Here is a 26,426-nt window from a genome sequence, read left to right as displayed (position 1 = left end):
TTTGGGATGCTTGAATGTCCGTTTCGTTACTACTGTTTAGGTGGAGGTAGGAACGGGCCATTAGGCAAGTAGTTGGCTTGTAATTAGTTGTGGACTGTCAGGAAGAAAGCTGTGTCATCGATAAGCAACAAAGAAGAACCACCTGATGTTCACGGTTACTGGTATTAGTACGTTCCTGAAACGTAAACTTTTTTGCTTTATAGAGGTTTATTTTTTTTTTTAATGGCAATATTGGTAGGAGATCTAATGTGAAATAATGTTACAAGTTTTTTTTCTCTTTTTTTAAATCCATTAGTTTCAAAGAAATAGACGTTCAGTCCTTGGTTTCTTCCCTTTGTTGTTTTCCTATGCTAAAATCTACACGATTAACTCATTTGTTCTCTGTTGCTCTGGACTATTTGGATCCATATTTTCCTGTTTTATTACTGAAATCTTGTAGATTTTCAGTAAACTCCCTGACTGTACACTTCTGCTCATTCTCGTTACATGGACCAAATCAGTGTTTGTGGCTATTGTTAATTTGAGGTGTGTTTCTTCAACGGTTTGTGTTTGATAACGGTTTATTTATAATTCACTCACGTCTTTTAATAGCTCTATAACTGTATGCCCTGCCGTGAAGAACGAATTATTGAAATGTGAATGTCATTTAGCATTAAATTTGGAATTTATAATTGTCATGCTAAATTTTTAGCTCAGTGCTGTTTATTAGAAGAGCTTGAATAGATTCTGTTATGCTGTCTGGGGGTTATATTATACTTTACATAAATTATTTCTGTAATCCTGTAAGGAAAAAAATGGATTGAAAATGAAAAGTAAATGACACTATGCTTATTCCATACAGTAGTAGGTTTTTGACATTTTAAATTGTTTTTCTCCTGAAATCTTTGTTGATCCTTGCAGTAAATAGAACAGGTTTAATTATCCCCATTTTATAGATTAGGAACTTAGGTCAACAGTCATAAAGTGACTTGCACTAGGGCCACAAAAAGGTTTTACATGCTGTCTTAACAGTCAGATTTTTTTTTTTTTTTTTTGAGACGGAGTTTCGTTCATGTTACCCAGGCTGAAGTGCAATGGCGCGATCTCGGCTCACCGCAACCTCCGCCTCCTGGGTTCAGGCAATTCTCCTGCCTTAGCCTCCTGAGTAGCTGGGATTACAGGCACGCGCCACCATGCCCAGCTAATTTTTTGTATTTTTAGTAGAGACGGGGTTTCACCATGTTGACCAGCATAGTCTCGATCTCTTGACCTCGTGATCCACCCGCCTCGGCCTCCCAAAGTGATGGAATTACAGGCGTGAGCCACCGCGCCCGGCCCAACAGTCAGTTTTTTTAGTAGCTTCAAAAAACTGTCTTGCTTTTTGTTTCTTAAGGAAAAAACTGAACAGTTGTAAATTGGTGATTTAAATTGGTATAGAAAACAGAAATCTAGGATTATGGTAGTCATGTTTTTGAACAAATGTCCAAACATTCCTAGAAGGCACTCTTGAGGTAGTCAGTTAATTGAAAAAAGAAATCAGAGATTTTATTAACAAATATTAATATTTGGAAACTAGTACAAATTATTGGAATAGTTAAGTTACAGGTCTTGCTTTTGGGGGCTTTGTGTGTATATATACTTAAGTTTTTACTGGTATGTATTACATGTATTTAGAATATAATGACTCTTGAATGTTTACAGGAAGACTGTTAGAAATCTCATAAAGGAGTCTGTCTGTCCCTTGACCTGTTCCAGAATACAGTTAGCTTTTTTAGAGTTTTAGCCAGTTAATCCCCAAGACTAAGTAGGATTAGTGTCACTCTAGGCATATGTAGATAGTGGACTCATGAAACTGAAACACTTAAAGATTGCTTAGAGCTTTCTTTATAACTTTGAAGCCAGAACTCGTGATTTTCTTAGGTCTGAGATCTCAGTAATACCAACTGAATGGAAAATTTGAAAAATATCTTCATAGCTGGAAGAAGTGATCTCAAGAGTACACTTCAGTTCATAGAACTATTCAAGTGAGATTCGTTTTAGGCAAGTTGTCTTTAGTGACATTTTCATGGATGAATTAAAGAAGAATGTAGAGTTGATGTTTGGAGACTGGAGAGATTACTACTACTTCAGCCAACAATATGATTTTCAAAGTATTGTGGCTGTGTAAATTGAAAGAAGTGAAACAAAACGATTTTCTTTTTTTTTTTTATGAGACAGAGTTTCATTCTGTCGCCAGGCGCCAGGCTGGAGTGCAGTGGCGAAATCTCGGCTCACTGCAACCTTTGCCTCCCGAGTTCAAGCAATTCTCCTGCCTCAGCCTCCCAAGTAGCTGGGACTACAGGTGCATGCCACCATGCCCAGCTAATTTTTGTATTTTTAGTAGAGAAGGGGTTTCACCATGTTGGCCAGGATGGTCTCGATCTCTTGACCTCGTGATCCGCCCGCCTCGGCCTCCCAAAGTGCTTACAGGCTTGAGCCACCGCGCCCGGCCCGATTTTCATTTAATATTTGGGAAGGTAGAATAATCTGTCAAGGAGACTGAAGTAAAAGTATCTGTTCACTGGTTAGTGTTGCCAGGTAGGTAGGCTAAATTTTGTTAATGACAGACGCCATTTACGGGCTTTTTTGGTGAATGTAGACCACAGAGCCTTTAGGTTTTGAGCAGTTTTTTTTTTTTAAACATCAGAAAGACTGGCTGTATGAGGGTCTGCAACTCTTTGCTTCTGAGTTTGTGTTGCTCTCTTTAAGTGCCTTCACTTAGGATACTGCTGATACAAAGGATACAATGTTTTCTCCTAAAATCTTAGGCCCACCTATCTCCATAGTGATAATTTGATTAAAAATAAGAAAGGAAAGATATGAGAGTTAGCAATTAATAACCCACTCAGTAGTATTAAGAAAGTTGTAATTGAGCACTGAGTATTCAGATTCCACCACTGCTGGTCAAGCAGCTGCTGCCACCACTAGGTTGAATCTAGGACAGACACTGCCAGTGGGGTTGAGACATTTGGGACCCTAATCATATGGTACAGTATAGGCGAGGGAGTGACATATCAGCCTTACAAGAAGCAAGATTTATACTTTCAGCTACCTACATGATATCCCTATTTAGATATTCGAGGATTTTCAAGCCTAAAAGTGTATGTACTGCCTAAACCTGGGTTTCTCTCCCCAGTGTTCTGCATCTAAGTGGCTCTACCATACATCTGTTTGAATAAACCATAACTGTGTGAGTCATCTTTGACTCTTAACTCATCAGTCTCATCTTGAGCTCCGGATTGTTCACGACATTCCCAATCACACAGGCCTTTCCCTACACACGTGTTCTTTCTGCGTGGTGAACTCTTCTGGCTCTTGACATGGCTGAGCTCTTTCATCCTTTAGATTTTAGCTTGACTGTCACCTCAGAGAGAGCTTCTCTAACTGTTATAAAGAGGTCTCATTATTTTCTCTCACAGTTTTCTTTTTCATAGCATTTATTACTGTAATTATTTATAGTATCTGTTTAAAACTTTTGTATACCATTAGATCTTAAGCTGTTTGAAGGCAGACACTTTGGTTTATATTTAGTATACAGTTCAATGTCTAGCACAAAATAAATGTGCAATAAAATAGTGAACATATAAAAGAACAAATGGAAAGGATATCTCACTCTTCACAGACTTCTCTGAGAATTGTTTATAGTTAGAATGTTCCCATATGGTTATTTTTCTTTGATAGGTGAGTCATTTATTTGGAATATTATATCTGTCCTCATCTGATGGTTTCTGAAGTTGCATTTAGAATGATCTCACTTGCAAATGGTAACTTCTCATTATTTTGCATCTATAGCACCTGGGAGTCTGCTAATGGAGTATTCTCAATGGAGCATTTTGTCTGTGGATACATTCTAGTCCTGTTTACCTTCCCATGGCCAAATTTCTTAAACTCCTATTTCTGGTATTTTTGGATCTCATCTCACAAAATATATTCAAATATACAGCATTAGAGTCAATTATTATAGGCATGACAACACTTAGTATATTAGGCATTTAGCTATTCCACAAAGTACTTACTGAGTTCCTACGATGTTCTTTTGTAGGGATTTTAGTCTTGTTGATAAATAAAATGGAAACACCCCTTGCCCTCATGGAACTTTCATTCTAGTTAGGGAAGACAGATGCTAGTAAACATAATTAAAAATGCATAGTATTGGAAGGTGATAATACAGAAAAGCAGAACAGGAGATAAGGGAGCTTTGGGAATGTCCCAAGAGTGTAATTTTAAAGTGAGTGATTAGGGAAGTTGTAATTTTAAAGTGGGTGATTAAGTATCAGCTTTATTGAGCTGATATTTGAGCAAAGTTTTAAGGGAGTTATCTGGGGAAAGAACATTGCAGGCAGAGGAAACTAGTACAAAGACCTTATAGCTGGAGTGTCTTTCATATTTGAGGAATAGAAGGAAAAGGAATAGCAAGAAAGGAAAAAGGAATGAGGTAGTTGGAGGCCTGATGTATGGGGCCTTGTGGGCCCCTGTAAGGATATTGGCTTTTACTTTGAGGAAAATGGGGAGTCATTTTGTGATCTGAGCAGAGGATTGATGTGATATTTCTTTTTAGAGAAAGTTGCTGTGTTAATAATAGACTTAGCAGGAAAACCAATTAGGAGGCTGTTATTAGGCATCTAGGTGAAATGTGATAGCTTGGATCAGGGTAATAGTAGTGGAAGTGGTAAGAAATAGTTATATTCTTGATATATTTTGGAGATGGAGTCAATTAAAATCAAGGAAAACTAAAATTTTTGGCCTGAGAACTGAAAGGATGGAGTTACCATAAACGGATAATTGCCATGAGGAAGGCTAAGGGTGGATTAAATTGGAGCAGGGTATACCTGGGAAGAAAGCAGCTTACAAGAGTCAGTTAATAATGATCTCACTTTTGTAAAACAAAAATTGTGGCCTGAAAACATTTTTAAAAATCTGTAAATTGAGGTTGCTCACCTTTGAGAAACCACTTAGCTATGCTAATCTCAGAAATACTTTTCATTTACTTACTTGGGTAGGTTTATCTCTGCCCACTAATAAGTGGTTATGCTAAAGTCTAAATATTATGAGTCTAAACTTGAAACGATCTCTTGATAGGTATAACTTTTAAAATTTATTTTTCTTTTTAAAATTTTTTAAGATGGAGTCTCACTCTGTTGCCCAGGCTAGAGTGCAGTGGCGTGATCTCGGTTCACTGCAACCTCTGCCTCCTGAGATCAAGCGATTCTCTTGCCTCAGACTCATGAGTAGCTAGAACTACAGGAGTGCACCACTACACTTGGCTAATTTTTGTATTTTTAGTAGAGACGGGGTTTCACCGTGTTGGCCAGGCTGGTCTCAAACTAATTTATTTTTCATTTTAAATTTATTAATATTATTTAGAGACAGAGTCTTGCTTTGTCATCAGGACTGGAGTACAGTGCCATAATCGTAGTTCATGGCAGCACTGAACTCCTGGGCTCAAGTGATCCTCCTCCCTCAGCCTTCTGAATAGCTGGAGCTATAGGCACATGCCACTACACCTGGCTAATTTTTTTTTTTTTTAGTTTTTTGTAGAGACAGGGTCTCACTTTGTTCAAGATCTCGCTGATCTTGAACTCCTGGCTTCAAGCCATCCAAAGTGTTGGGATTACAGGCATGAGCCACTGCACCCAGCCAATAGGTATAAATTTTAAAACATTTTTAAGTTGCAGTATGACATACAATATATTAAATGAACATATATTAGGTGAACAGCTTGACAAATTCTTACATATGAATATATCTGTGTTTCTGTAATCCAGATCAAGATACAAACATTTTCAGCACTCCAGAAGGCTCATTCATGCTCTTTCTCAGTCGGTAGTACCTTTCCCCTCTGTCAAGGTAGCCACTATACTGAACCCCATAGATTAGTTTTAGGTTAGCATACCTTTTATAATTAGCATACCTGTAATAAAAAGCAAGTCCAAAATTTCAAATAGAATTATATCTGCCTCTGTCTACGTTGGAGGAATTTTGGAGAATAAATGCTGTGGAGTGGAAATGTTGAACTCAACAGAAAGGAGCCACATAAAGGACAGATATCAAACTTTTTTTTCTCTCTGTCTAGATAGAATCTCACTTTGTCACCCAGGCTGGAGTGCAGTGGCAAGATCTCGGGTCACTGCAACCTCCACCTTCCGAGTTCAAGTGATTCTCCTGCCTCAGCCTCCCATGTAGCTGGGATTACAGGCATGCACAACCACACCCGACTAAGTAGAGATGGGGTTTCACCATATTGGCCAGGCTGGTCTCAAACTCCTGACCTCAGGTGATGTACCCACGTCGGCCTCCCAAAGTGCTGGGATTGCGGGCATGAGCCACTGCGCCCAGCCTGGAACTTTTATTTTTCTAAAATCACATGTTCAGAAGCCCAAGTAGGCACTGTGTGTTTCTACCCATTACTACTTATTATTGTACTTTTTGCATCATAATTTAGATGGCTTCTTTTAGGAAATACTTTGTATCATCTAAATAGACCAATGTAGTTTGTTTTCATTGCTCTTTATTATGTGAACTGTGTATGCAGTCACACTTTTCATTTAGTGGAAAATTCCGTTTTCAAATTTGGCAGAAAGTAGTATTGGTGGGATTATGTTTTATTTGAAGTTTCTGTTTTCCAGGGAAAAGGAATTTGCAATCAGCAGATCCTGGCCTGGTATAAGAATTTTTGAAATGTTTTACAGGTGATGATGAACAGTCTACCCAGATGGCTGCAAGTTGGGAAGATGATAAAGTTAAAGAAGCATCTTCAAACAGTTTTGTTGCTATTAAAATTGATACCAAAAGGTTTGTTTATGTTTTAATATTTTATTAGTTTTAAAATTTATAAGTATTATCTTTGTGATTTATAGTGATACTTTTGGACTGTAAGAATGTTGATGTTGGGCTGGGTAGTCCCAGCAGTTTGGTAGACCGAGGTGGGAAGATCACTTGAGCCCAGGAGTTAGAGACTAGCCTGGGCAACATAGTGAAACCCTGTCTCTACAGAAATAATAATAAAATCAGGCAGGAGTGTGGTGTGTGCCTGTGGTCCCAGCTACTTGGTAGGCTGAGGTAAGGGGATCACTTGAGCCCTGGAGTCTGGGGCTATAGTGAGCTGTGATCATGCTGCTGAACTTCAGCCTGGGTGACAGAGTGAAACTGTCTCAAAAAAAAAAGAATGTTGGTCAGGCACAGTGGCTCATGCCTATAATCCTAGAAATTTGGGAGGCAAAGACAGGTGGATCCCTTGAGGTCAGGAGTTTGAGAACACCCTGGGCAACAAAGTGAAATCCTGTCTCTACTAAAAAAAAAACTAAAAAAACAAAAATTACTCTGGTGTGGTGGCACGTGCTTGTAATCCCAGTGGGAGGCTGAGGTAGGAGGATCACTTGAGCCCAGAAGGTTGAAGTTGAGGCTGCAGTGAGCAGTGACTGCAGCACTGCACTACATACAGCCTGGGTGACAGAGCAAGACTCTATCTCAAAAAAAAAAAAAAGTTTATGTTATGTTTTTGGCTATCTAAGACATATTATGATCTTAAATTCTGACTGCCATTTGCTAAATTCATCATGAATCTTGCTGAAAAAAGTTCAAGCTTTCCTACTCTATCAAGTGGCTATCTAACATGTACCAGGAATGCAAAAAGAACAGTGATCTCCACCTTCTAAAAACTTGGAAGTAGCGGTAAATCATACATACATTGAATATCTCTGAGAGGTTGATTACTCACTGTCTTGAATCCTGTTTTTGGGAATGGAGTCATTGAATCAGTAGAAATAAAGACATTTATAGGTTCCTCACAGTACCTGATGTCCACAAGTCTGTTTTGTTTCTCCATTCCTCCTCCCCATCTTTAAAAAATAATTTTATTATAAGAAGTTTCAAACATATATGAAAATAACAGTGGAACATACCCCACGTACTTGTCAACTAGCTTTGGTCAGTCTTGTTTCATCTATACCCCTGCCCATTTCCACTCAATCCAAATAATTTTGAAACAAATCACAGTCACCATATCACTTCATCTATAAATATTTTAGTATGTCTCTGAAATATAAGGATTGTTAATTTTTTAAACATAACTATAATATTAATACTTCACAAACTAATAATAATTCTTTAATATCAAATAACCAGCCAGTGTTCAACTTTCCAGTTGTCTCATCAAAGTCGTAGTTTTATTACTTTATTGCAACTTTTTGGTTCAAAGTTTTTCGAGGTCCACACATTGGGATACATTGATTTTCCTCAGTATGTAGGCTTCTCCTCCAACTCTCCTGCTCTTTGCAACTTATATTTTAAAGACACCAGGTTATTCTATACATTTGTTCTGTGGTTTCCTTTTTTTTTTAAGACGGGGTTTCACCATGTTGGTTAGGCTGGTCTTAAACTCCCGACCTCAGGTGATCTGCCTGCTTTGGCCTCCAAAGTGCTTGGATTGCAGGCGTGAGCCACCACGCTCGGCCTGTTCTGTGGTTTCCTACAGTTTGGATTTTGTTGACTGCAACATGTTAGTGTCAAGTTGGTTCTTTCCTGTTTCCTAAATTGATAGGCAGATTCAGATTTGTTTTCCCTCCGCCATCTTGTCCCAAGACTACTTCATAGATTGTGATGTGTCTTCCATCAGAAGACAGATAATGCCCTGTCTTTTCTCCTTAGCAGCCATCAGTGATCAGTACCTAAAAACATTATTACTTATTTTTTTCTTTGAAGTGGGATTTCACTATGTTGCCCAGGCTGGTCTTGAAATATTAGATTCAGGAGATCCTCCCATCTCAGCCTCCTGAATAGCTGTGGTTACAGGCATGCTTCACTGTGCCTGGTGCTGAAAACATTAATTCATTAGGACTTACAAAGTGGTATTCCTGTCCTTTTGATATTGATAATATTAGAATGAATAATAGGTTTAAAAAATCACTGTCAAGATTAAAACATTCAGAAATTTGCCTATAAGTTTGTAATCTTTATGTAAAAATTTTCTGTATTAACAAAAATGTCAAATTGTAGTATAACCTGTCTCAGAACAGTTACTAAACTGTATATTTACTGAGTAGTTTTTAAAAAACAGAATCTGGATAGGCGCTGTGGCTCATGCATATAATCCCAGCATGTTGGGAGGCCAAAGTGGGCAGATCACAAGGTCAGGAGTTCAAGACCATCCTGGCTAACACAGTGAAACGCTGTCTCTAAAAAAAAAACAAAAAAAAACCCAGAATCTGTCAATTTAAGTATATCATTTTATTTTTATTGTCCATCACCTTCCTGAAGCACCTTCTAGAGTTGGCAATGGCAAGAAGAATGTAGGGTTTTACAGGGAATATGGAGGACATGAGAATTTCAAAATTCTTGAGATTGTATACAGACTAATGTGTCTGGCATTTTTTTTTTTTTCCAGGCAGTGCTGAAGAAAGTGTCTGGCATTTTTAAAAACAAATTTTTGTTAGCAGATGAAGGGATGCCTATGTATAGTGATGGTTCATGTTCGTTTCACTGTAAACTGCATGCTGATAGAATCTAGTGTACCTTCAAATCATGGAAAATAAATTTTCTTTATTACATAGTAACTAAGTCACCCAGTGTTTTGGGAACAATTTAGTGTATATACATTTTTGGAGATAGTGTGCAATGAAAATAGATTAGTAGGAAATGCATAAAAAGTTTACAATTTCTGAGATGGTAGGATTTTTGGTAATTTTTTTCTTGATATTTTACTGTGTTTTTAAATGTTTTTATGCTAATGCTTTACATTCAGGGGAAAAAAAGAAAATTCTAGTTGTTGGAAGCATTTGTTTGATTATTGGAAGCATCTACATTGATCAGTATCTCTTACTGGTCTTACAGAGTCTCTCTTCCATCCCTGACCACTCAGCTCCCTTCTCTGGAGGGAACCAAATCAAGAAAATATATTTATGTTTGTTTTTCTTCCGTGTTTTAGAAAAGTAGTGCTAATACCATTTTGACATGCTTTTCTATATCTTTTTCTTTCTTTTTTTTTTTTTAGATGGGGTTTCACCATGTTGGTTAGGCTGATCTTGAACTCCCAACCTCAGGTGATCTGCCCACCTTGGCCTCCAAAGTGCTTGCATTACAGGCGTGAGCCACCACACTCGGCCTCTTTCTTTTTTTTTAATTGTATTGGGGCTCTGGAGTACATGTGCACATCCTGCATCCTGCAGGATTGCTGCATAGGTACGTATATGCCATGGTGGTTTGCTGTCTCCATCACCATCCCTGCCCCATCACCTACATTAGGCATTTCTCCCAGTGTCATCGCTCCCCATCCTCCCCGTACCCCCTCGCTGTCCCTCCCCTTGCCTCCCCTCCACTCCCCCACCTAACCCTGTGAGTGTTGTTCCCTTCCCTGTGCCCAAGTATTCTAATTGTTCATCATCCGCCCATGAGTGTAAACATGTGGTGCTTGGTTTTCTCCTCTAGTGTCAGTTTGCTGAGAATGATGGTTTCCAGATTCATCCATGTCTCTACAAAGGACATGAACTCGTCGTTTTTTATGGCTGCATAGTATTCCATGGTGTATATGTGCCACATTTTTTTTTTTCCCAGTCTATCATTGACGGACATTTGGGTTGGTTCTAGATCTTTGCGGTCTTTGCTATTGTAAACAGCGCTGCAATGAACATACCTGTGCATGTGTCTTCATAATAGAATGATTTATAATCCATTGGGTATATACCCAATAATGGGATTACTGGGTCAAATGGTATTTCTATTTCTTTTTTTTTTTTTTCTCTTAAAGATCCTACCTGTCAACGCAGGTATTTCTATTTCTAGATCCTTGAGGAATCGCCACACTGTCTTCCATAATGGTTGAACTAATTTACACTCCCACCAACAGTGTAAAAGTGTTCCTTTTTCTCCACATCCTCTCCAGAATCTGTTGTCTCCAGATTTTTTTTTTTTTTTTTTTTTTTTAAAGACGGGGTTTCACCATGTTGGTCAGGCTGGTCGTGAACTCCCGGCCTCAGGTGATCCACCCGCCTTGGCCTCCAAAGTGCTTGGATTATAGGCGTGAGCCACCATGCCTGGCCATCTCCAGATTTTTTAATGATCGCCATTCTAACTGGCGTGAGATGGTATCTCAATATGGTTTTGATTTGCATTGCTCTAATGACCAATGATGATGAGCATTTTTTCATATGTTCGTTGGCCTCGTATATGTCTTCTTTTGAAAAGTGTCTGTTCATATCCTTTGCCCACTTTGTAATGGGTTTGTTTGTTTTTTTCTTGTTAATCTGCTTTAGTTCTTTGTAGATTCTGGATATTAGCCCTTTGTCTGATGGGTAGATTGCAAAAATTTTTTCCCATTCTGTTGGTTGTTGGTTTACTCTAATGATTGTTTCTTTTCCTGTGCAGAAGCTCCGAAGTTTAATTAAATCATAATTGTCTATTTTGGTTTTTGTTGCCATTGCTTTTGGTGTTTTAGTCGTGAAGTCCTTGCCTGTTTCTGTGTCCTGAATGGTGTTGCCTAGGTTTTCTTCTGGGTTTTTGTGGTGTTGTTTCTTATGTTTAAATCTTTAATCCATCTGGAGTTAATTTTTGTATAAGGTGTAAGGAAGGGGTCCAGTTTCAACTCCCTGCATATGGCTAGCCATTTTTCCCAACACCATTTATTAAACAGGGAATCCTTTCCACATTGCAAGTTTTTGTCCGGTTTGTCAAAGATCAGATGGTTGTAGATGTGTGGCATTGCTTCCGAGGCCTCGGTTCTGTTCCATTGGTCTATATCTCTGTTTTGGTACCAGTACCATGCTGTTTTGATTACTGTTGCCTTGTAGTATAGATTGAAGTCAAGTAGTGTGACGCCTCCAGCTTTGTTCTTTTTGCTTAGGATTGTCTTGGCTATGCGGACTCTCTTTTGGTTCCATATGAAGTTTAAAGTGGTTTTCTGCAGTTCTGTGAAGAAGGTCAATGGTAGCTTGATGGGGATAGCGTTGAATCTGTAAATTACTTTGGGCAGTATGGCCATTTTTACAATATTGATTCTTCCTAACCATGAGCATGGAATGTTTTTCCATCTGTTTGTGTCCTCTCTTATTTCCTTGATCAGTGGTTTGTAGTTCTCCTTGAAGAGATCTTTTACCTCCTTTGTTAGTTGTATTCCTAGGTGTTTTATCTCTTTGTAGCAATTGTAAATGGGAGTTTGCTGATGATTTGGCTCTCTGTTTGTCTATTGTTGGTGTATAGGAATGCTTGTGATTTCTGCACATTGATTTTGTATCCTGAGACTTTGCCGAAGTTGCTTATCAGCTTAAGGTTTTGGGCTGAGACAGTGGGGTCTTCTAAATATACGATCATGTTGTCTGCAAATAGGGACAGTTTGACTTCTTCTTTTCCTAATTGAATGCCCTTTATTTCTTTTTCTTGCCTAACTGCTCTGGCTAGAACTTCCAATACTATATTGAATAGGAGTGGTGAGAGAGGGCATCCTTGTCTAGTGCCAGTTTTTAAAGGGAATGCTTCTAGTTTTTGCCCATTCAGTGTGATATTGGCTGTGGGTTTCTCGTAAATAGCTTTTATTGTTTTGAGATACGTTCCATCGATACTTAGTTTATTGGGAATTTTTAGCATAAAAGTCTGTCGAATTTTGTCAAAGGCCTTCTCTGCATCTATTGAGATAATCATGTGGTTTTTGTCTTTGGTTCTGTTTATGTGTTGAATTACGTTTATAGATTTGTGTATGTTGAACCAGCCTTGCATCCCCGGGATGAAGCCTACTTAATCGTGATGGATAAGCTTTTTGATGTGCCTTTGGATTCAGTTTGCCAGTATTTTATTGACGATTTTTGCATCAATGTTGATCATGGATATTAGCCTGTAGTTTTCTTTTTTAGTTGTGTCTCTGCCAGATTTTGGTATCAGGATGATGTTGGTCTTATAGAAAGAGTTAGGGAGGATTTCCTCTTTTTTTGGAATAGTTTCAACAGGAATGATACCAGCTCCTCTTTGTATGTTTGATAGAATTCGGCTGTGAACCCGTCTGGACCTGGTCTTTTTTTGGTTGGTAGGCTATTAATTGCTGCCTTGACTTCAGACCTTGTTATTGGTCTATTCAGGGTTTCAACTTCTTTATTAGTCGAGCTAGCAGTCTGTCATTTTGTTGATCCTTTCTAAAAACCAGCTCCTGTTTATTGGTTTTTTTTTGAAGGGTTTTTTGTGTCTCTGTCTCCTTCAGTTCTGCTCCGATCTTAGTTATTTCTTGTCTTCTGCTTGCTTTTGAGTTTTTTTATCTTGCTTCTCTAGCTCTTTCAATTTTGATGATAGGGTGTCGATTTTAGATCTTTCCTTGTTTCTCACGTGGGCATTTATTGCTATAAATTTCCCTCTAGACACTGCTTTAAATGTGTCCCATAGGATCTGGTACATTGTGTCTTCATTCTCGTTGGTTTCAAAGAACAGTTTTATTTCTGCCTTCATTTCATTGTTTATCCATTTGTCATTCAGGAGCAAGTTGTTCGGTTTTCATGTGATTATGCAGTTTTGAGTGCTTTTCTTAATCCTGAGTTCTAATTTGATTGCACTGTGGTCTGAGAGACTGTTTGTTATGATTGCCGTTCTTTTGCATTTGCTGAGGAGTGATTTACTTCCAGTTATGTGGTCAATTTTGGAGTAAGTGCAATGTGGTGCTGAGAAGAGTGTATATTCTGTGGATTTGGGGTAGAGTGTTCTGTAAATGTCTATTAGGTCTGCTTGGTCCAAATCTGCATTCAAGTCCTGGATATCCTTGTTGACTTTCTGTCTTGTTGATCTGTCCAGTACTGTTCAGTGGAGTGTTAAAGTCTCCCACTATTATTGTGCAGGGGTCTCAGTCTCTTTGTAGGTTGTTAAGAACTTGCTTTATGTATCTGGGTGCTCCTGCATTGGGTGCATATTTAGGATAGTTAGCTCTTCTTGTTGTATTGATCCTTTTACCATTATGTAATGCCCCTTGTCTCTTTTGATCTTTGTTGGTTTAAAGTCCGTTTTATCAGAGGCTAGGATTGCTACCCCTGCTTTTTTTTGCTCTCCATTTGCTTGGTAAATCTTCTTCCATCCCTTTATTTTGAGTCTCTGTGAGTCTTTGCATGCGAGATGGGTCTCCTGAGTACAGCACACTGATGGGTCTTGACATTTTATCCAGTTTGCCAGTCTGTGTCTTTTGTTTGGGGTGTTTAGGCCATTTACATTGAACATTAATATTGTTATGTTTAAATTTGATCCTGCCATTTCGTTACTGGCTGGTTGTTTTGCCTGTTAGCTGACGTGGCTTCTTCACTGTTTTGTTCTTTACCATTGGGTACGTTTTTGCGGTGGCTAGGACTGCTTGTTCCGTTCCCTGTTTAGTACTTCCTTCAGAGGCTCTTTAAGGCAGGTCTTGTAGCGACGAAATCTCTCAGCAATTGCTTGTCCATAAAGCATTTTACTTTTCCTTCACTTATGAAGCTTAGTTTGGCCAGATGTGAAATTCTGGGTTGAAAGTTCTTTTCTTTAAGAATGTTGAATATTGGCCCCCACTCCCTTCTAGCTTACAAGGTTTCTGCTGAGAGATCCACTGTGAGTCTGATGGTCTTTCCTTTGTGGGTGACTCTACCTTTCTCTCTGGCTGCCCTTTGGATTTTTTCCTTCATTTAAATGCTGGTGAATCTGACAATTATGTGCCTTGGGGTTGCTCTTCTTGAGGAGTGTCTTTGTGGTGTTCTCTGTATTTCCTGGATTTGAATGTTGGCCTGCCTTGTTAGGTTGGGAAAGTTCTCTTGGATAATATCTTGAAGAGTGTTTTGCAGTTTGGATTCATTCTCCCCGTCACATTCAGGTACGCCGATCAAGCGTAGCTTAGGTCTTTTCACATAATCCCATGGTTCTGGGAGGCTTTGTTCATTTTTTTTTCACTCGTTTTTCTCTAATCTTGCCTTCTCATTTTATTTCATTGATTTGATCTTCTATCTCTGATATCCTTTCTTCTGCTTGATCGATTGGGCTGTTGAAACTTGTGTATGCCTCACAAAGTTCTCTTGCTGTGTTTTTCAGCTCCATCAAGTCGTTTATGTTTTTCTCTAAGCTGGTTATTCTAGTTAGCATTTCATCTAACCTTTTTTCAAGGTTCTTAGTTTCTTTGCATTGGGTTAGAACATGGTCTTTTAACTCAGAGAAGTTTGTTATTACCCACCTTCTGAAGCCTGCTTCTGTCAAGTCGTCAAATTCATTCTCCTGTCTTTTTTTGTTCCCTTGATGGTGAGGAGTTGTGGTGCCTGGGAGGAGGAGGAGAAGAGGTATTCTGTTCTTTGACGGTTTCATCCTTTTTGCGAGGTTTTTTTTTTCCCATCTTCTTGGATATATCTATCTTTGATCTTTGAAGTTGGTGATTCCAGGAGTCTCTTGAGTGGATTTTTTTTTGGTTGAGATTAGAGCTATATCTTTTTTGGCCTGTAGAGGGCGTTGCTGGGCTCTCGGGTTTAGTCAGGTTGTTGGGTGGGTGGTCCTTCCCTGGAGTTTTGTTTGCAGGTGAGATTGGCCTCGCCTTCCCTATGGCGTCTCTCCCAGAGCTCGATCTTCCTGGTTGGGGTCAAACTGGTATATTTGCTGCCAAGCTCTCCAGCGAGGGCTTCAGTTTTGAGCTCTGTGGAGGTGGAGCCTGCCAGGCCTTATGGTCTGTTTCCCTGCTTTCAACTCTGCCTCCCTTTGTGGGACGGTCCATCCCGCTGGTGTTAGTCCAAACTTCCGCCCAGGTCCCTGTGACAACTTGTCTGGCGGGAGCCCAGCTCAGATGTGCATCCTCAACCCACAGCGCCCCATGGTCTGGCTGGGCTCTGGTGGACCGTGGGTTGTAGGAGGGATGATGTAAGCACAGTAACCCAATCGGAGCACCGAGCCAGCTGCACGTTTCAGGTGGGAACCTCCCCCTCCCGTGTCTTGATTTGCACCCCGTGGGTGGCTCTCGCCCTGCGGCTTCTTCTATGGGCTATTTTCAGTGCCCTATTAGTCACACTGGAACAAACCCGGCACCTCCTTTGGAATCGTGAAGTCCTCTAGCCCTGTGTGTCTCATTCGCTGGGAGCTGCATTCCGGTGTTGCCTTCTCATGGCCATCTTGGCGCCCTCCTCCTATCTTTTTCTTTGTTTTCTTTTTTTGTTTCAAAGCGTCTCTCTCTGTCACCCAGGCTGAAGTGCTGTGGTGCGATTTCACCTCACTGTAACCTCCGCCTCCCAGGCTCAAGTGATTCTGGTCCCTCAGCCTCCCAAGTAGCTGGCATTAGAGGCACCCACTACCCACTAATTTTCGTATTTTTAGTAGACATAGGGTTTCGCCAAGTTGTAGGCTGGTTGCGAACTCCTGACCTCAAGTAATCTACATGCCTTGACCTCCCAAAGTGCTGGGATTACAGAGGTGAGCCGCAGTGCCGGCCTTCCTTTTTCTATGATTGCATATTCAGTTTTTATTGGTAGATAGATTGCTTTTAATCCTTTGTTATTATAGAGTATTACATTTAATCCTTTGTTATTATAGAGTTTCACTCTTGTTGCACAGGCTAGAGTGCAATGGCATGATCTTGGCTCATTGAAACCTCCACGGAGCAGTTCTCATGCCTCCGCCTCCCAAGGTGTTGGGTTTATAGGCCCCTGCTACCATGCCTGTCTAATTTTTATATTTTTAGTAGAGATGTGGTTTTGCCATGTTGGCCAGGCTGGCCTCGAACTCATGACCTCAGGTGTCCCACCCACCTCTGCCTCCCAAAGTGCTGGGATTACAGGCATGAGCCACCATGCCCAGCTGCAAATAGTTCTTTCATCTGAAAATTATAAAACAAGCCAGAAGAAGTCTTATGAAATAAGAAATACATTTTACTTCTACCTGATTGCTGTGAAAGAAACTGGTAGTTTCAGGAAAATACTTATGATTAGTACCATAAATTTTATTAGAACAACTCATTATTTAGAAAATGTTGTATTCGCCGGGCACGGTGGCTCACGCCTGTAATCCCAGCACTTTGGGAGGCCGAGGCGGGTGGATCACGAGGTCAAGAGTTCGAGACCATCCTGCTTAACATGGTGAAACCCTGTCTCTACTAAAAATACAAAAAATTACCTGGGCATGGTGGCGTGTGCATGTAATCCCAGCTACTCAGGAGGCTGAGGCAGGAGAATTGCCTGAACCCAGGAGGCGGAGGTTGCGGTGAGCCGAGATCGCACCATTGCATTCCAGCCTGGGTTGCACTCCAGCCTGGGTAACAAGAGCGAAACTCCGTGTCAAAAAAAAATAATAATAAATAAATAAAATGTTGTATTCGTCTAGTGATTTTCTGTTTGATTTTGTGTTACAGTGAAGCCTGCCTACAGTTTTCACAAATCTGTATCCTTTCAGTAAAGAATTGCTTATATATATGCATATACGTATTTATTTACCTTCCTTTTGGTTAATTTATGAAATTTAGAAATTATTGATTTTTATTTAGGAAATCATGCATTCTTTTTTATGGAAACTTTATTACTGTGTGACCACATTAAAAATAAATCTTATAGGAAATTTCAAGCATATATGAAAGTAACTCAACATTGTAGTGCACCCCATGAATTGAGATAATACATTGTAGCTAAAGATAGAATAGAGAGTTTTAAAAATGTGAAAATCTGAAAAACAATGTAGAGCAGTTGGGTTGGACTGTTACAGGTAGCTTGCAAGAGTTGGCTGGCAGCAGGATGGATGGAAAAGAAGTTATGATACAAGAGAATATAGTGATTCTTGAATATACCTCATAAATCATTTAACATGTCACATGTATTAATACTACAGGTATAACAATGTGTTACTTGAAATTGTTTAGCAAACATGTTAGATTATATTGTGAAAATCACAAAGATCCTTTGTTTTCCTTTGTTATCAATAGTATTTCATAAAGTTATCCTTTTGTTTCACATGAATGGTTAGACTTAATTAAACTGTACAGATCCTGTAGTGTGTGTTCCGTCCAGTTTCTTTATTGGAGACAGTGGAATTCCCTTGGAAGTAATAGCAGGAAGCGTTTCTGCGGATGAACTTGTTACAAGAATTCACAAAGTCCGACAGGTAAGAAGGAACAGAACTGTTGTTTCCATAAATGATATGGAATTGGATTTATTTTTATTTTTTTGAGATGGAGTCTTGTTCTGTCGCCCAGGCTGGAGGGCAGTGGTGTGATCTCAGTTCAACCGCAGCCTTTGTTGTTACTATATTTTGTAAACAGCATTATGACGTTACAGGTGCTAGTAGCCAGTACCTAATACTTGACTGACTTCTTTACCTTTCTTTTTTTTTTTTTGAGATGGAGTCTCACTCTGTTGCCCAGGCTGGAGTGAGGTGGCACGATCTCAGCTCACTACAACCTCTGCTTCCTGGGTTCCAGTGATTTTTCTGCCTCAGCCTCCTGAGTAGCTGGGATTACAGCTGTGTGCCACCATGCCTGGCTAATTTTTGTATTTTTTGCAGAGATAGTGTTTCGCCATGTTAGCCAGGCTGGTCTCGAACTCCTGACCTCAAGTGATTTGCCTGCTTTGACCTTCCAAGGTGCTGGATTACAGGCATGAGCCATCACGCCCAACCGTCTTTTACCCCAATCTCAACACATAATGAACATCACCATAACTTTGTTGAAACAGAAAGCCACTGTCATATTAAGGCTCTAACTTTATGTTGCTTAATGTTATTTTAGGACTTTATACTCAATACTTTGTCACTTCTACCTACTTTGGACAAATGGCTAATAGAAGCTTGTAACTTATTTCTTTGAATTCTAATTTGAAGGAAAACCAATAGGTGTGCTTTAACAAATCGTTTTATGGTCTTGCCAGTTTGCAGGTAAATTCTATAATGTGATTATATCATGCTTAGGATTATACATTTTGGATTCATCTATTTATGAGAGTTGAGTACTTCTCCTTTTGTAGAGTATAAATCAACTTAACCTGTATTTTGGTCTCTACTGCCATGGTAAATTTAGATTCTTATCTATTAATGAAAATCCAATTTATTTTCTTCCTAGATGCACTCGCTAAAAAGTGAAACATCAGTAGGAAATGGCAGCCAGTCAGAAAGTTCAGTGTCTACTCCATCTGCCTCATTTGAACCTAACAACACTTGTGAAAACACTCAGTCTAGAAATGCAGAGCTTTGTGAGACACCACCCACTTCTGATGCAAAGTCAGATACTGCAACAGGTAACTTTTAATGTACTTTTTTGAGTATAGTAGAACCTCCTTCACTACATTTTAATATTTAAATATTAATCATTTAAAAATATATTGTATGTATTTTTCTTCACATTTATTTAACTTAAATTTAAAGATTGTCTTACATACATGTGTTATTTAGTGTCAGAAGATGATAAAGTCAGTGAATGTCTTGACTCCCAAATAGTCAACAATCCAGAGCACTTGATTTTTAATTTCTGATATTGCACTATATGCTTTAAGGAATGTCATGATACTGAGCAGTTTTATAAATCTCTTACTAGCCTAGAGAATTTTGAAAGGTTCAAATTAACTAATGTATTATATTTGGAATTGTTTCTATAACATGTAAAATGCTATATATATTTAAGAGAATAGTATTTTATATATATATTTAATTAGAAATAAAAGATAATTAAGAAATAGAGCTTGTAATGTGAGAAGTGTGACTATAATCTCATTGATAGAAAAGGCAAAAGAGAAATTTTATTCTGTATTTTTGGGATTGTGGTTGGAGTTGTTTGGTGTAATAGAGCTTTGTATTAGGCAACAGAGGGGTAGATAAATCAAGATGTTAAGAATATTAGTGTCCTAAAAGATGATTCTACTCTACCATCCCACACAAATAATCATTGAGCTTCTATTTGAATACATGCAACGATAGGAAGCTCATTACCTTGCTAGGAAGCCTGTTCTGTTGTTGAACAGCTCTAGTTTTTAGAAAGAGTCTTCCTTATATTGAGCTGAAATTTGATGCCCCATAACTTCCCATTAACATTAATGCTGCCTTGTGGAGTTATACATGACAGGTTTTGATTATTTGAAGTACAAGTATCAGTTTCATTTTGAGGTTTTACTTCCATGGATCATTCAACTTCTGGATGTGTACAGAACTGGGGACTCTATTACGGATGTTCATTTAGGTCTACAACAGAAGAATTACTTTAATTTATTTACCTGTATATATATCATTTGCAAAATTTTTCATTCCATTGTGTAGATATGTGTTTCTCTCTGGCATAATATTCCTTCAGCCTGAAAATTTTTCTTTTGCATTACTTACTGTACAGGTCTGGAGTTTTCTTTATGTGAAATGACTTTGTTTTATTGTCATTCTGGAAGGATATTTTTGCTGGATATAAAAATTTTGTGTTTACCTTTACAGGTATTGTCCACCATCTTCTGGTCTCTGTAATTTTCTAATGAGAAGTGTCCACAAATTCTGATTGTTCCCCCCATATGGAGTATGTTGGTTTTTCTCTGGCTGCTTTCAGGATTTCTTTCTTTGGTTTTTAGCGATTTGACTGTGATAGGCCTAGGTGTATTTGTCTTTGTATTTATCCTTTTGTTGGTTTGCCGAGTTTCTTGCATCTGTAAATGTGTAACTTTTGCTAAGTTTGGGAAGTTTGGTCCATATATCTTGCTGGAATGAATTACATGTGTATTAGGCTTCATGATATTGTCCCACAGGTTTATTTTTTTCACTCTTATTTTTTCTTCCTTTGGATTGGATAATTCTGTTGATCTGCAAATTCACTGACTCTTTATCATCTCCATTCTGCTATAAAGCCCATCCAGTGAATTTTTTATTTTAGAGAAAATTAGGTTATACAATTTTTTACTTCAGGATTTCTCTTTCTCTCGTCATTGTAACTTTTTATTTTGAAACAGTTTTATTCATAAGTTGCAAAAGCTGTGCAGAATGAGTATTCTTCATCTACATTTTATTCTTTTAATACTATCTTTTTAATTCATTTCAAGTATATTTCCCTTTTCCTCATTTGAGTTATAATGGCTGCTTTAAAGTCCTTGTCTGATAGTTTAAATATGTAGCTCATATGAAGATGGCTTGTGTTGATCACCTTTACCCTTTAGAATGGGTCACATTTTCATGTTTATATGTCAAAAATTGCTGGATATCTTATACACTGTTGTAGACACTCCAGATTTCTTTGTATTCCTGCAAAGAGTGTTGTTTTTAATAGGCAATTAACTTGGCTAGACTAAAACTGCAAGCTCTGGCTCACCTGAGATGAGCAGCAGCTCTAATTTCAGTTTTTTGTAGCTTAAAAAAAATTTTTTTTTGGTCAGATGTAGTAGTTCACATCTATAATCCCAGCACTTTGAGAAGCCAAGGTGGGCAGATTGCTTGAGCCCAGGAGTTTCAGACCAGCCTGGGCAACATGGCCAAACTCTGTCTCTATAAAAATAAAAAATTAGCCAGGTTTGGTGGCACATGCCTGTAGTCTCATTTAGGAGGCTGAGAGGTGGGAGAGTTGCTTAAGGTGGGGAGCTGGTTGTTGCAGTGAGCTATGATCGTGTCACTGCACTCCAGCCTGGGTGACAGAGCCAGACTCTGTCTAAAAACAATTATTTTTGAGATGCAGTCTGGCTCTGGCGCCCAGGCTGGAGTGCAGTGGCACAAACATAGCTCACTGTAATCTCCAACTCATGGGCTCATGTGATTGTCCTGCTTCAGCCACCTGAGTAGCTAGGACTACAGGTATGTACCACCACACCTGGCTAATTTCTTTTTTTTGTTTTTGAGACGGAGTTTCGCTCTTGTTGCCCAGGTTGGAGTGCAATGGTGCGATCTCAGCTCACCTCAATGTCTGCCTCCCGGGTTCAAGCGATTCTCCTGCCTCAGCCTCCCCAGTAGCTGGGATTACAGGCATGCGCCATCACGCCTGGCTAATTTTGTATTTTTAGTAGAGATGGGGTTTCTCCATGTTTTTGTCAGGCTGGTCTCAAACTCCCAACCTCAGGTGATCCGCCCACCTTGGCCTCCCAGAATGCTGGGATTACAGATTGAGCCACCGCACTCGGCCAATTTTTTTTTTTTTTTTTTTTTTTTTTTAATAGAGTTTTGCTCTTGTTGCCTAGGTTGGAGCGCAATGGCATGATCTCGGGTCACTGCAACCTCCACCTCCCAGGTTCAAGCAATTTTCCTGACTCAGCCTCCCCAGTATCTGGGATTGTAGGCGTCCACTACCATGCCCGGCTAATTTTTTGTATTTTTAGTAGAGACAGGGTTTCACCATGTTGGCCAGGTGGGTCTCGAACTACTGATCTCAGGTAATCCGCTCTCCTCAGCCTCCCAAAGTGCTGAGATTACAGGCATGAGCCACTGTGCCTGGCCCTGGCCAAATTTTTATATATAGCCTTTGCATAGATGGGGTCTCACTATGTTACTCAGGCCGTCTCAAACTCCTGGCCTGCAGTAATCCTCTGAAAGAGCTGGGATTACAGGCATGAGCCATTGCATCCAGGCCTCTGGCCTTTAAAAAAACTATTATGGAAAATTTCAAACATGGAAATAGAAAAAATAGTATAAGAAATCCCATTAATCCATTGCCTAGCTTCATGGCCAATATTCCCATCTGTGCCCTCTACTACTGCTCTTCCACTTATTTACCTGAGAACAAATCTCAGGTAAAATATTTCAATTGTATCTCTAAAATATAAAGATGGAATATAAGTCTTTTAAAATTATATATAGTTGCCTTTAAAATTTTTTTTCTTTGAGACAGAGTCTTGCTTTGTTGCCCAGACTACAGTGCAGTGGCGTGATCTTGGCTCACTGCAACCTCCGCCTCCTGGGTTCAAGTGATTCTCCTATCTCAGCCTACCGAGAAGCTGGGACTACAGGCACCCGCCACCATGCCCAGCTAATTTTTGTATTTTTAGTAGAGACGGGGTTTCGCCATGTTGGCCAGGCTGGTCTCGAACTCCTAACCTCAGGTGATCTGCCTGCCTCAGCTCCCAAAGTGCTGGGATTACAGGCGTAAGCCACTGCATCTGGCCAAAAGAAATTTTAAGTATGGAAATTGCAATCATATTCTAAAGTAGAGAGAATAGAATAACGAATTAGATGTACTCATCATCCTGCATCAGTGATTCCATTATTTGCTTGGTTTTTGTTATCTGTCTCGCTATTTGACCATCTTTCCCAGGTTATTTTGAAGCAAATCTCAGGCATTTATGTGATTTCATCTTTTAAAAAACCAGTATGTAAAAGAGAAGACATTTAAAAAAATAACCACAATACTGTTATCAAAGCCAGAAAGTTTAACAATAATCCTTTTTGTCATAAATTATCTAGGCAATATTTATATTATACTTTTTTTTTTTTTTAGTTTGAGTTACAGTTCAGTATATTCCTATTGGTTGATGTGTTTTTAAATTTCATATATAGATTTCTGCTCTCTGTGGTAGTTTTTCCTATAGTTATCCACAGTGTGGATTTTACTGCATCCCCATGGAATTGTGTAAGATATTCCTCTGTCCCCTTTATTTCCTCTAAATTGGTAAAGCTTCAGACTTGATGAGGTGAGTGTCATTATTTTTGACAAGACTACTTTATAGATGATGATGTATATTTCTCTCAGGAGATACATTATACCTGTTAATCCAGTTGGCTTTTTAATCCTAAAGGCAGAACTTTTCTTAATAAATTTGTATTATATTTGAATTTTTATTAGTTGTTTTTTTTCAATCCATATTTTTTTTTTTTTTGAGGCAGAGTCTCACTCTGTTGCCCAGGCTAGAGTGCAGTGGCATGATCTCAGCTCACTGCAACCTCTGCCTTCCAGATTCAAGCAATTTTTCTGCCTCAGCCTCCCGAGTAACTGGGATTACAGGTGCCCACCACCATGCCCAGCTGATTTTTGTATTTTTAGTAGAGACCAGGTTTTGCCATGTTGGCCAGGCTGGTTTAGAACTCCTCAAGTAATCCACCCACCTTGCCCTCCCAAAGTGCTAGGACTACAGGCATGAGCCACCACACCTGGCCTAGAATTTTTCATTTAGGAATTAGCAGTTAAATATGACTCCTGATAAACTATTTCACACAATTTTGGGTCACCCATAAAGTTACACATGGGCCAGGTGCAATGGCTCATCCCTGTGTTTCCAGTACTTTGGGAGGCCAAGATGATTTGAACTCAAGAGACCAGATTGGGCAGTGTGACAAAACTCTGTCTCTACAAAAAATACAAAAATTAGCCAGGCGTAGTAGCATGTACCTGTAGTTCCAGCTACTTGGGAGGCTGAAGTAGGAAAATGGCTTGATCCCAGGAGGTGGAGGTTGCAGTGAGCCAAGATCATGCCACTGCTCTCCAGCTTGGGAAACAGAGCCAGACCTGGTTAAAAAAAAAAAAAAAAAAGCAGTTACAAATATATATTTTATATCTTCAAGTCATTTATAAAATACCAAAGGCAGAGAACTCTGTGGCATACAATTAGAAATCTTCCTCTCTATGGCTTCTATCCATTTCTCTTTGATTATGGGTCATAGATTCATCTAACTGCACTCTTTTTTTTTTTTTGAGACGGAGTTTCGCTTTGTTACCCATTCTGGAGTGCAATGGCGCGATCTCGGCTCACTGCAACCTCCGCCTCCTGGGTTCAAGCAATTCTCCTGTCTCAGCCCCCCGAGTAGCTGGGACTACAGGTGCGCAACACCATGCCTGGCTAATTTTTGTATTTTTAGTAGGGACGGGGTTTCACCTTGTTGACCAAGATGGTCTCGATCTCTTGACCTCGTGATCCACCACCCTCCGCCTCCCAAAGTGCTGGGATTATAGGCGTGAGCCACTGCACCCGGCCCTCTAACTGTACTCTTAATCAGCACTTTTCCCCCAGCTTGTCCACAAGTTATCTTCATAAGATGTTAAATTTTTGCTGATAATAAGACATGTTCTCATCATTCATTTTATTTGCTAAAGAAAGATGGTTAATTTCCTATTGAGCCTTTACTGGCTGCTAGTGATTATCACTTCTTATCCAAGAGTTGCATTCAGTGATACACTGGTAAACATTTATCAGAAGGCTCTGTGGAAGCAAAGGCCCTTATTTGTACTATTTGCTGATTTCCAGGGTGTAAATACTCCCACTGTTGTTGATTTCAAGCTACCTAGGTTATGCTCCTGAATGTGGAGGGGGAAGAGATAATGCACCATTGTCTCTACTTAGTAATACTAATTATTTTTACTACTATTGTAGTAACAGAAGTGCTTACATATACCAGTCTTGGTTAAGTTCTAAGCATTTTACTTGTATTAACACATATTTCTCATCAACCGTGTGAGGTTGCTATCTCCATTTTACTGATGAGGTACAGAGGGATTAAGAAACTTACTGAAATAAGACTTTGTGGCTCCATAGTCTGTGTTCACCAAAGTCTGTAAAGAAGAATCAGGTTGGTGGCAAGTTGTCAGGAAGGGAATGACAGAGGTCTTCTAGAATAGGCCAGGACAAAAGTCTATCTTTAAGGAAAATCCTTCAGAGAAAACTAGCATAAAGAGGCTTTCTAAGGAATCACTGTGGCCAGCAGAAGCCGATTCCTTAGACCAGTGTAAGTCCAGAGCCATACCCAGGATCAAAGCTGGCCTCCACTGCTCACTGCTCAATAGCCACAGCCACATTTTACTTAAATTAATTATAATTAAAATTTGTCCCTCACCTGCAGTAACCGGCCACATGTCTAGTGGCTGCTGTATTAGACGATATAGATATTGGATGGCACTGCTCTAGAGTGAAGCCTACCCATAGTCAGGCATGCCTCCTGCCAGATTGGTATTTCTTCATGTTTTACCTCTGACCTTTACCTTGGTGGTCTTAACTCGGTAAGTAACTGCTTTATTCCTATTTGTGAACAATTTTATCCGCATCTAAACTTTAGCATTAGTAATAGCATATTTAGCTCCTGCTCCATTTTTTGGGAAAATAAATGATGTTTAAGATACAAAATTATTAACAGATGCTATAACCTGGAAGATTTATACCTTTAAAAATTGTATTAAATGCAGTATTCTTATTTCTTTTTATTTAATAATTAAGGAGGAGAAAGTGCAGGCCATGCCACTTCCTCTCAGGAGCCTAGTGGATGCTCAGATCAGAGACCTGCAGAGGACCTCAACATCCGAGTGGAAAGGTTTGCTCTTCTTTTTGCAAATAGCATTTTGTTTAAAAAGACAATGGTTTTTTAGTTATTTCATTAATTTGAATAAAAGCTAAAGTTACACAAATGAAGTCTTAGAATTCTGAGTTGAAATTTTGATCACCCTAATTTGTATCCATAAACATTACGCTCTAAGGATAAAGCTTTTCTGTATCTCTGAAGTATCAGTCAGTGTTTGGTCTGATCATTCTGAGAATCCCCTTTTTACTGGTATTTTGGTACATGGGTGTTTCCATCTGTCACTTCTGCTTTTATCTCTTTATGCC

The 26,426-nt window shown here is 39.1% G+C and overlaps 1 protein-coding gene across 1 annotated transcript in view; it reads left to right on the top strand.

The window, feature by feature from the left end:
- UBXN4 (UBX domain protein 4) overlaps positions 1-26,426 on the top strand; it is a 46,548-nt gene that overhangs the window by 719 nt on the left and 19,403 nt on the right. Inside the window, exons 2-6 of the mRNA XM_012476738.3 lie at positions 6,708-6,810; positions 17,318-17,346; positions 17,942-18,060; positions 19,013-19,187; positions 26,040-26,133. Of these exons, the coding sequence (XP_012332161.1) occupies positions 6,708-6,810; positions 17,318-17,346; positions 17,942-18,060; positions 19,013-19,187; positions 26,040-26,133 (520 nt within the window). The remainder of the gene's footprint in view (positions 1-6,707; positions 6,811-17,317; positions 17,347-17,941; positions 18,061-19,012; positions 19,188-26,039; positions 26,134-26,426) is intronic.

This window comes from Aotus nancymaae, unplaced genomic scaffold, assembly GCF_030222135.1.
Source record: "Aotus nancymaae isolate 86718 unplaced genomic scaffold, 86718_ANA_hifiasm-v0.15.2.pri h1tg000029l, whole genome shotgun sequence".
NCBI classification, from domain to species: Eukaryota; Metazoa; Chordata; class Mammalia; order Primates; family Aotidae; genus Aotus; species Aotus nancymaae.
The sequence above is the reverse complement of the archived record's forward strand: the minus strand, read 5'-3'. Positions and strand labels throughout refer to the sequence as shown.